At 35.2% G+C, this 12500-nt stretch overlaps 1 protein-coding gene across 3 annotated transcripts in view; it reads left to right on the top strand.

Annotated features, from left to right (window-relative positions):
* The window catches only part of LOC136828177 (chorion peroxidase-like), a 43848-nt gene that overhangs the window by 17438 nt on the left and 13910 nt on the right, over positions 1-12500 (top strand). For all 3 annotated transcript variants that reach the window (XM_067085993.1, XM_067085994.1, XM_067085995.1), the window contains one exon: positions 2940-3105. In XM_067085993.1, coding sequence (XP_066942094.1) covers positions 2967-3105 — 139 coding nt within the window. In that variant the 5' untranslated portion in view covers positions 2940-2966. The remainder of the gene's footprint in view (positions 1-2939; positions 3106-12500) is intronic.

Below are 12500 nucleotides of genomic sequence, written 5' to 3'. Positions count from 1 at the left end.
CGGGATGCATGCACGCATACGAACAGTGGTTGATATATGATTAAATTATCAGCACGTCCTATGAACTGCCCTTGCATCTTTATTTAATGTTTTGGCACTTGTGCAAACTTCTTGACCTCAGTGTAAGGCTTTCCTAGTTAGTCCTTGGTTGCAAAGACAATCATTTCGAATAATAATTGTTGCTTCGGATATCCTTCAAATGTTAATTTGATTGACAGTTGAATATTCGGTTTGATTGACGGTTGAATATTCAATTTGACTGATAGCGGAATACTCAGTGAGGAATGGGACACAGAATATCTTGAATCTTGAGAATATTCAAGATATTACGTGAAATCACAAACCAAAATATTGACTTGGCTCTGTGTCCCGAAGCGAGAGAGAGAGAGAGAGAGAGAGAGAGAGAGAGAGAGAGAGAGAGAGAGAGAGAGAGAGAGAGAGAGAGAGATGGTAAGACTGCATTGGTTGCTGTTCTCTGTCTATATCATACATACAGACACATACACACACACACACACACACATATATATATATATATATATATATATATATATATATATATATATATATATATATATATATATATATATACATATATACATACATACATATAATATATATGTAAGTATATATAGCAAAAGAACCATATAGGAACTACAACAGAGCCGCAGCAAATGACCGTATACCACTCAAGTTTAAGTTATCAGTTAAAAAAGTTAAAAAGTTAACTTTTTTTTTTAGTTCCTTTTCGGTGATTTCAATGCGGACGTAAGAAGGGATACAGGAAGATTTTGTGCCTCGCTTGCGACAGTGGTTGGCCTTACGCCTTATGTACTGTAGGTGTTCTGTAGTACATCGTGGCTAAAAATATCGTTGGATATTATTATAAAAAGTGCCAGTCACTCTCTCTCTCTCTCTCTCTCTCAGTGCTAAGGCGCCCATCTCTCATACTGCTGACCTAAGCAGTGAAGTAAGTATCTAGATATTATCCGACCGTTGTGGGTCGTTGCTAGAGAGAGAGAGAGAGAGAGAGAGAGAGAGAGAGAGAGAGAGAGAGAGAGAGAGAGAGAGAGAGAGAGTGTTCATCCGTCCCGTCAAACTTATACCATAAAGCCAAGAGGAGCTCGACGAGGTAATCCTGGCCTCGACGAGGTAATCCTGACCTCAACGAGGTAAAAGCGGTTACCTCTTCAATGGCACCACAAAAAAGGCCTTTGGGATGTCATGGCGCCGTAAGCCGCAAGAGTTGATAAAAGGCTCAGATTAAATAAATGGCAAATGACCAGACCTTTTTTGCAAATGATAAATACTCACAGACCCCGAGTACTGGTGGTACCGTCAGAGTGGTTAAATTTGCGTATCTGCGCATGCGCTGGGTACATTTTCGGTAACACGACGATTCTATTAACTATTAAATATCTAAAGTGATGTTCGGTGTCCTTTGATGATTAGAAATCTAATTTAACATTACGTACTTTTTCGTAATTTTTTTTTTGTAGACTTAAAAGATTAATAATCTCTTTAGCTTTGCATTTTTGGCAATTCGTTAGTTTATTCTCTATCTCTCTCTCTCTTTCTTATTGAGCAGTTTCACAGGATTATTCTCTCTCTCTCTCTCTCTCTCTCTCTCTCTCTCTCTCTCTCTCTCTTCTAGAGACAGTTTCGCTACAATATTCTCTCTCTCTCTCTCTCTTCTCAAAACAATTTCTTTTCTCTCTCTCTCTCTGTTTTGCAAACAATTTCCTCATCATGAATCTCATTTTTTTAAGATTTCCTTGTTCTGACTATTTTGTCAACATGACTTGCAACTTTTCTAATTTTTTCTAGACCTGAAATATGGAAATTAATTTTTTTCCCAAATATTCACTGATCTCTAAACTCGTCTTGAAAGTTCACTAGCCCTAAACATCATAATTATTCGAATCACTTGAAACTTCATGAATGATCGAGGTACATTACAGGGTGCTGCAAATCAAGGTACATACAGGGTGCTGTTGCAAAAAAAAAAGTCAGGAGACAAGTGAATATTGGAGATTTGTGACTTGCCAAAATATAGTTCATTTTATTCAAGTTGACTTAATTGCTATCATTTTTGCTGGTATTTTTTTGAGGCACCCAAACATACTTTGAATAAAATAATTGAAACTGAAATAGAATTCTTTGAATATCGTATTAACGCCACGACAAAATAGGACATAAATATAAGGGTGATATTAGAATTATACCAACAATTCTTACCATCCTTTTAAAATTTTATATAAACATGAAGATTACGAAGAATAGTTATACAATAGGACCATTATCTTGAGTGTTATTCTTAATGATTTGCTGAAGATATATTGAAAAACCAGCCCACCTTTTGTAAAAATTATCATTTAGATAGCACCCATTCATAACAAACTTTTCGAAGACTTCAAATGATTTTGCGGCTTCCAAAAAATTATTGGAACCAATGCTTTCTGAATAGTCCCAGTGATTTTTGTGGCTTCTGAAAAATTATTGGGACACAATAAACCTTTCCAAAGAGTTCGGATGACTTTTGTAGCTGCTGAAAAGTTATTGGAACATAATCTTTCACGACTTCAAAAGACTTTTGTGGCCGCTGAAAAATTATTGGAACATAATCTTTCACGACTTCAAAAGACTTTTGTGGCCGCTGAAAAATTATTGGAACATAATCTTTCACGACTTCAAAAGACTTGTGGCTGTTGAATAATTACTGAAACATAATCTTTCACGACTTCAAGAGATTTTGGGGCTGCTGAAAAATTACTGGAACATAATCTTTCACGATTTCAAGAGATTTTGGGGCTGCTGAAAAATGACTGGTACATAATCTTTCACTTTAAAAGACTTTTGTGGCTTCTGATAAATGACGGGATCACGGAGTTCTGCAAATTCACTCGCCTTCAACCTTAATAATTTCTCTTTCGTTTCAGGCGGAAGCTGCAAGTTAATCCGACAAAATGATGAAGGCGTGGTTGTTAGGCCTACTTCTCGTGGTAGGAACTTCGATGGTAAAGTCGCAAAATGGAACCGCACTTGACGAAGACTATGACCCAATATACCACGTTAGCCGAGTCATACGACAGATCCAGTTTCCTGGTAAGTGGATGCTCTTATGTTTTTTGGGATCTTTCTTACACAGTGACCCCCAAGGGTATTCGGGAGTCGTTATCTAGGACTAATATTTCTTGGGGGTTATTATCTTTATGATATTTACAGTTTTTTGTTTATGTTTTTTACGGTAATCCCCAACTGGCTTGTACTCAACAGGCTGCAAAGGTGGATACATACCAGGTTAAAATCCTTTGGGGTCAGTGCCTAGGAAAGATCCTGTTTTTATGTTTTGTTCGACCTCTTCTTTATCTGCTAGTTTGTTTCCTATTTATTTCCTGTAAAATTACTTGCTAAGAGGCAGAGGACCTCAAACGCCCAAGAAAATCTAGGCTACAAAGACTTTTTATAAGTTCTGACAATCAAACGCTTTAGGCTTAGTGTAGGCTCACATAAAGGTTTCGTCACAGAATTGCAAACTAAATGAAAAAAAAAAAATGATTTTAGGAGTGCCATTCTCTCTTACATATATCTCATGATCTGTGAAAACTGAAGAAAGAGTTGTCGGGAATTGTAACTTAGATTCAGTTCATCCTTCCAGCAAGATTTGTAAACCGGACCGCAATGTATTATGTAAGAAATAGAGCATTAGTTAGAGCTAGACGACTTGACGCTTTCTATCATGTTAACAGATTTTATTATTTCTCTCTCTCTCTCTCTCTCTCTCTCTCTTCACACTTACAAAAACCCTTGCATGCAAAAATGTCAACCCTGAATCATAGGCCTAAAAATTTGCATCACGCTCGCCAGTGAGAAACGTACATTTGAATTCCAGTTGTGACTTAGCTTAGGTTAGGTAATCCCTGAACAAAATTCGTTCCGAATATACGAATCATTTCAGCCTAACGACGCTTTTCTTGCCTCAGCGAATTGCGAGTTCGTCTTTTTCTTCGGAATGATAATATATCATTTGCAAGATGACTCGGCGAAAATGTGTTGCGAGATTGGGGCTTTTTTTTTTTTTTAAACGCCTCCGGTTAGAGCTACCTAAGGCTTTGCAGGCAATCCTTAAATTATTTATTTTTTTTGAGAGAGAGAGAGAGAGAGAGAGAGAGAGAGAGAGAGATAAGGCTTTGCAGTCAATCCTTAAATTATTATTTATTTATTTATTTATTCATTTATTTATTTATTTATTTATTTATTTATTTATTTTTTTTTTTTTTTTGAGAGAGAGAGAGAGAGAGAGAGAGAGAGAGAGAGAGAGAGAGAGAGAGAGAGAGAGAGAGAGAGAGAGAGAGAGAACAGGTTTTTTCAAGGATCCCCGTAAAGGATCCTTGCGAGGGTATAATTGGGCGAAAAGTTGAAGGATTTTTTTATAAAGGATTGAGTCAGGAATAAGAAGGATTATGTAGGATTAGATTTGGATTACTGCAATTAGAAAGAATTTACTGTTGCATGCGTGATTGAAGACTTTGTCAGAATAGCTGGTACACCTTACACACATACACAACGTGTACACATACACACATACACACAAAAGCTTATGATAAAGGGACAAAAAACGCACAAACAAACACACACGATTATTGACTACACACACACACACACACACACACATATATATATATATATATATATATATATATATATATTTTCTGTTCTTCCAAAGTAAAAATCTACCAATATATCGGAAGTACCTCCTTGGAATATTGAGAGAGAGAGAGAGAGAGAGAGAGAGAGAGAGAGAGAGAGAGAGAGAGAGAGAGAGAGAGCTTTATCAAACTGAAAACCTACCAGTATATCGGAGGCACCTCCTCGGAAGACTGAGAGAGAGAGAGAGAGAGAGAGAGAGAGAGAGAGAGAGAGAGGAACTATTTACCAGGCAGTTACCATGAGAAGAGTCTGGAGTCTAGAGCCTCAGACAGAGCGAGTCTTCCCAGACTCATTGAACTGAGACCATCATCTTTTGAATCCTTGAAGATGCAATTTCGGGGCCGAAACAGGTTTGAGAATCCAGCCTGGAAAAAAAAGATATAAATAAAAAAAAACCACTGCATATTTTAAACCGCTGAATCTTTGCGTGTCCAAAGCATCACCATTAAGTTTATTTTTTTATTCTCTACTCGCTTCAGCCACCTATTTACTGCTTGTAGTCACTTGTTCCTGATAGTCACTTGTTCCTGATAGACGCTGCAAGTTAACTGCTGAATGGAATTTTGTTTTCATTTCTGTTGAACTGAATTGTCCAAAGGAAATCAGAATTAGATGCATTAAAAAAAGGTTATATGCTTTAAATTACAATTTTTATTATAATTTACAACATATACAGAAAATAATTCAAACAAGTAAATGATGCACAGAAGTTTCTTCGGCGCAGTCGAGTTTTCTGTACAGCCGCTACAGCGTATAATCAAGGCCACCGAGAATAGATCTATCTTTCGGTTATGGCTAACTTTAAACTTAAATAAAATAAAAAACTACAGAGGCTAGAGGGCTGCAATTTGGTATGTTTGATGATTGGAGGGTGGATGATCAACATACTAATTTGCAGCCCTCTAGCCTCAGTAGTTTTTAAGATCTGAGGGTGCGGACAGAAAAAAGTGCGGACGGACAGACAAAGCCGGCACCATAGTTTTCTTTTATGGCTCAGACCAACTGCAACATTCACCCATCTTTCTCAGCTCTTGTGTGAAAATTCAAAAACGTTTTCATATAATAGAATCTCAACAGCTGCCTTTTGCAAACATTTTCAACCGCTGAAATTTAAAGTAAAATTTTCGGCGGTTTTCAGCCAAAATTCCAAATCTTCCAGCGCTTTTCCTCTCTCCCTCCATTAATATTCCAATTCTCTCGCGCCACAGCCTACCCTGGGCATGTCGGACATACCCAATATACCCAGCAGTGGCATGACGATAGGTATGTTGTAAGGAGATTGCGTCAGGCCGGGAAAAACTGGACTGTCTTCTCTGAACCGGTTTCGCTATTTTATTTTCGCGGGATTTCCAGAGCGCTGTGCGCGCGCATAGACTGAGGCCACTGCAGGTGTTCTGATCTTCGTTGATGATAGTACCCTACCACTATTTCTGTTGGGTCTGTTATAACTGATAATACTATTATTTCTGGAGCTTGCATCAATGAAGGTACTGGGGACATTTTAGTCTTTCTTAATAATGATACCTCTATGAATGTACTATCATTTATGCTTCTATTATCACCTCAGTCTAAATGAAAATAACAGTAATGGAAAAGTACTATCATAACGACTGATACCATTATTTCTTTAGCTTGCATCGATGGTGGTACTGGAGACGTTTTGGTCTTTCTAAATAATAACACTCAAATCAGTACTATAACTTTTACTACTATCATTTCAGTTTAAATGAAAATAATAGTAACAGAAAATGACTATCATATCTACCACTGATATAATGATAGTAATAGTGCTTATATTGATAACAGCTTATAGTAACAATATTTTTCAGTAATATAATTTATACTATTACAAATATCACTTCGGTTTAAATGGGAATAATAGTAATATGAAATTACTATCAAATCTACCACTAGGATGATGGTAGTAATAGAGCTTCTATTAATAATAGCTTGATAGTAATAATTTCTTTTATAAAACAGTGAATATTATGATAGTAAAACGATAATATTATTTTTACTAGTATCAAGAACATAAGTCGAAGTATATTTCTTTAATGCTGATAATAAAATAATAACAGGAGGATAATAAAAAAATAACTTTCATTACGCAGCCACAATGTCATTAGAATTACCTACTAAAACGATGAAGGTTTAATGTACTAGAGAGAGAGAGAGAGAGAGAGAGAGAGAGAGAGAAAATTTCTCCTTCGCACAAGAAAAAATTGACAGTAAATAGCGTACGGTTCAATAAAAAAAATACCACACACACAAACATGAAGGTTTAATGTAGAGAGAGAGAGAGAGAGAGAGAGAGAGAGAGAGAGAGAGAGAGAGAGAGAGAGAACTCTTTCCTTTGCACCAGAAAAAATCGAGAGTAAATAGCGTACGGTTCAATAAAAAAAAAACACACACACACCAATTCAGTAAAAAAAAACACGTCATGTAATATCCAGCTCCATTTACTAATGACCAAACATCATGCGCAGTAATACATGGATATTCCTCTTGGCAACATGCATTACTTGCAATGACATCTTCTAACCGACACTTCTCTCTCTCTCTCTCTCTCTCTCTCTTTCAATATCTGTTGCTTTAAGCCACGCTTGAAGCCTTTGCTTATGTGGTCCAAACTGTTACTTTTTATTCTCTCTCTCTCTCTCTCTCTCTCTCTCTCTCTCAATATCTGCTGCTTTATGCGACGTTTGAAGCCTTTGCTTCTGTGGTCCAAACTGTTACTTCTTATTCTCTCTCTCTCTCTCTCTCTCTCTCTCTCTCTCTCTCTCTCTCTCTCTCTCTCTCAATACCTGTTGCTTTATGCGACGTTTGAAGCCTTTGCTTATGTGGTCCAAACTGTCACTCTCTCTCTCTCTCTTTCTCTCTCTCTCTCTCTCTCTCTCTCTCTCTCTCTCTCTCGTCCTTGAGTCATTTTACCGAATGACGAAGCAGCGTGTAAAAGGAAAATGAAGAAGTGTTTTGAATCCTGTTCTGATCGTTGTCGGTGGCTTAAAAATAATAATAATTTCAGTACAAGTGTCCTCTTTAAGTCGCTGATGGACAAGGAAGCCTTCAAGTGATCTTCTCTTCTTCTTGAGAAGAGTAAGAAAGAAATTAAGTATTATTATTATTATTGTTATTATTCAGAAGCTAAATCCCTTTTCACATGGGACAAGCCCATCACAGGATCCACTGACTTGAAATTCAAGCTTCTAAAGAATATGGTTTTCATTTGACAGAGGTTACAAATATTATTATTATTATTATTATTATTATTATTATTATTATTATTATTATTATTATTATTATTATTATTATTATTATTATTCAGAAGCTAAGTCCCTTTTCACATGGGACAAGCCCACCACAGGGGCCACTGACTCGAAATCCAAGCTTCCAAAGAATATTATGGTGTTCATTTGCAAGAAGTATCAAAGGGTAATAGGAAATACAGAAAGGAGAGAGATCAATTATCAGAAAAGAAAGAAATAAATAAATAAACAAATGAAAATCTCAATAAATGACCAAACCACAAGGTGAGGAATAAAAGACCTTTCGAACTGAGAAGTTCGACAGCAGAGTGGCATTCAAATGTGATAACTGAATCCTCTCTTGGCCTCCACTGAGGAAACATCATAAAAATGGTTATTAGCCACCCAAGAAGTACCTCTTACAGTAATATAATTACTTCAACACCCTTGAGTCACCTCCTAATTAGTAGGGCCTGGCCAGATAAGGTGTTACTAATGAGTTCTGGAAAGGTGTGATTACTAATGAGTCTTCCTTACACCCGGAAACCGCATCGTTTTCTGGTTTCAACTCATCTTAATGGGTGCAAAAGGAAATTAGATTTATCAGTATATACTGTGAAGTTACCTTTCCCATAAGCTTAGGGAATTTACCTTTGCCTTAAGTATACGAAAATTCGTGTCATGGGCGAACTAACAAACATTTTTCTTCCATATGTAAGTAAACGTATTAGACACCGTTTTGTTTCATACAGCAAAATATATATTTTTAATAATATACACAATTTTTTCAAGTCATTACAATTGGCTTACGTCTGTCCACGCAACGTTTTTCAGTGTTTCTCTGTCTGTCTGTCTGTCACACACACACACAAATACCTCGCTACATCAAAACTGTTAGGTCCTGTCAAACTTGACAACGTATCTGTAATGAATTTACAAAGTACATAATTACTTAATTTATATATTAACTTCTTTTTCTTCCTTAATAAGTGAGATCTCTTCTTTCTGTATTTCCCATAATAATAATAATAATAATAATAATAATAATAATAATAATAATAATAATAATAATAATAATATCCCAGTACCAATGAAATTAAAGCATAGGGAAATCCCGTTTTCTTACCGGCATAGAAAACGGAATGTAAACATCGTCAATTTTAAGAATGAGAAACTTTGACAGGTGAAAAGTGATGCCCTGACTGAGTGCAGCTGTAAAATTCTCGTCTGGTGTTAAAATACTTTCAATGAGAGAGAAAAAACTTGAGAGACTGGTACCATTAACCTACTAGAACTTAAGTCACTACTTATGGGAGCGGTTTCAAAGTAGACTACAGGGGAGAGAGAGAGAGAGAGAGAGAGAGAGAGAGAGAGAGAGAGAGAGAGAGAGAGAGAGAGAGAGAGAGAGAGAGAGAGAGAAAGATACAAAAAATTAAATGGAGGTTAGAAATAATTATCTACTGGAAGAAAATGGTCTCTGTTATAAAAAGTTGGGCTATTAAACTTAAAGCGAAGGAAGGATTAAAAGTTACCTATGAACAAGGATTAGGTATCAGGTGATATATGAATATATATATATATATATATATATATATATATATATATATATATATATATATATATATATATATATATATATATATATATATATATATATATGTGTATGTGTATATATATATATAATATATATATATATATCTATATAATTACATATATATATATATATTAATATATATACTCTTTTCAGGTCGTCTTACTAATCTGATCTTTGTGTTTAATATTCATTAATAGAAGATTCTTCTGTAAAAAGGACATTCATAAAACAACTATTGTGTTTATGAGTATAATGAGTGTTACAATATTGACGAAAGTAGTAGTAATAATAATAATAATAATAATAATAATAATAATAATAATAATAATAATAATAATAATAATAATAATAATGGCTTATTATGTGATGAACTCTCTCTAATACCTCAATCTGGAACAGTGAAAGGAGGCACCGGTGATAAACGTGCTTGCAAGAACAAAAAAAAAATATGCTTGCCATAAAAAATGAATATGCTTGCAAGAATAAAAAATGCTTGCAAGAAAAAATGATTGCAAGAAAAATATATATGCTTGCAAGGAAGAAAAATAAGAAACACGTTTGCAATATTGAACGTGCTTCTGAATTTATAAAAAAAAACGGGTTCTCCACATCTTTATTTATTTATGTGTTTATTTATTCATACATTTATTTATTCATATATATATTTACTTATCGATTTATTTACTGTTTTGGTGTGCTCATCCGCTGATCAATCTAAATCTAACGTGAATAATTTGATGCCCTTTTTAAATGTCTTCAAACTTGAACTAGGCAAGGCCACTGACATTTGCTGAGTCAGGTAATTCTTAAGCAATCAGGTACTACTTGTCTACCTGGCACGAGCAAAGACAGGCGTAACAAGGACATATGTAACATATAATGAATGACAGATGTAACAAATAAATGGAGACAAATGCAAAGAAAGCGTAACCAGAACAAAAGTAACAAGTATAAAAAAAGATGTAACAAGTAGGTGTATAACCGCTTTCCAGATCAGTGGCGTCTCTGAATATTTGTACTGAAATAACTATATTTATCGACTTTCCAAACGTCACATTTAGCGTAGGATTCTCGTCATCCTATCTCCGTCCATCCTACACATCCATTCACTCATATTCTCTCCCTCCCCCCACTTCCCAGGACCCTCATAATGACTTATTTAGCCCTTTCCCAAAATAGCGTCTAGTGGTTTCACCGTGGGACACTCATACGCGCCCTGCGGCACTTCTGATATTTGAACTCGCTTTGGCTTCTAATTTCTCTCCATTTTCTTGTTTTTGGGTCGTGACTTTTGGGTGAAACTTCACACTGAAATCTCTTGTAAATGGCGCTCGTTTGTGTCAACTTTTTTTTTCCATTTTTTGTGTGTGTGTTTTTTTTTAATTTCTCAAAGGGCGTGCAAGTTATTCTAGAAATTGAGTTATATATACATGTTTGTATATATATATATATATATATATATATATATATATATATATATATATATATATATATATATATATATATATATATACATATACACACACACAGTATTTCACCATAATCGTTTATACCTGCATACATATGCATACCTCTCAAGTTTACACATATGCACTCCAAGGTCACATGTACAAAAAAGCACAGCCGTGACCACTGCCTAAATTATATACCGATAAACCTCCGGAAACCTACAATTTTATTCCCCTTTCGAAAAAAAAATAAAGAAATAAAAATGTGAAAAAGTTTGTCACGAAAGGAAAATATTATTATTATTGTTTTCATGTTTATTTCAAACGAAAGCACCGACACGCCCTTGATACAACTCATGAAAAATGTCTGAAAATGACCTTAGGGCCGTCATTACAAGTGATTATAGTGAAACCGTTTATCACAGTACCGTGAAGTTGTTCACAGTCATTACAGCGACTTATAATTTTAAGAAGGGTTAGAAATGATTAATCTATTCTTGCTTTGCATAATAATTTTCTTGAAATTTCCGGTTGAGTCATTCTGTTCTCTATAACAAAGAGGAATTTAAATATAATTATCAGATTTACAGAGAATGAAATATATTCAGTTTGGTAACCTCTGGTCTAGACCTTACGTGTACTGTCGTTTGAATAAATATACGACGTGCACTGTCGTGTAAATAAATATATTTTATTGATTACAATTCTGTAATTATGATTTTTATGTTGTTTGGTACTTAAGACCTAACAGAAAATTTGCACTCTCTCTCTCTCTCTCTCTCTCATTGCTGGTTTGTAAGATTCGGATTTTTCACCGCTCTCTCTCTCTCTCTCTCTCTCTCTCTCTCTCTCTCTCTCTCTCTCTCTCTCTCAAGGCTACTGTATCTATTTTGGTATTTCAGCATCACACTGTCTCTCTCATTCGTACGCTATGGATCTCTCTCTCTCTCTCTCTCTCTCTCTCTCTCTCTCTCTCCAGCCCATAAAACCACTAAGGAATCAATGAAATTCCATTGTCGAGTGAAAGGGCGCCAGGTCCCGTTATCAGTCTAGGGTCATATAAACATCAGATCAGGCCTAAAACGGCCTTTAATTAGAGCTACGTGGATCCTAAAATCCTTGACAATCACTGCATCCTACTTCTACATCCTACGGGGCACAGAATGTTACATCCCACGGAACATAGGATGTTTTAGGATTTTTTTTTTCTCTAATCACACTCGGACTGCAGTGGAATCCTACCTTGACATTTGTTTTTTTTTATGAACTGGTGAGGAAATTGGGTGAATATGATATATGAAGATAAGAAAATATGAGAATTACTGTTTAATTAACATAAACAGCAAAGAATCAAGTTAATATTCTAATGAATGTAAGATGAACAAAAATCAGATTATTACTATTATTATTATTATTATTATTATTCAGAAGATGAACCCTATTCATATGGAACAAGCCCACCACAGGGGCCACTGACTTGAAATTCAAGAAGCTTCCAAAGAA

This window comes from Macrobrachium rosenbergii, chromosome 42, assembly GCF_040412425.1.
Source record: "Macrobrachium rosenbergii isolate ZJJX-2024 chromosome 42, ASM4041242v1, whole genome shotgun sequence".
NCBI classification, from domain to species: Eukaryota; Metazoa; Arthropoda; class Malacostraca; order Decapoda; family Palaemonidae; genus Macrobrachium; species Macrobrachium rosenbergii.
This window is presented reverse-complemented; position numbering and strand designations above follow the sequence as displayed.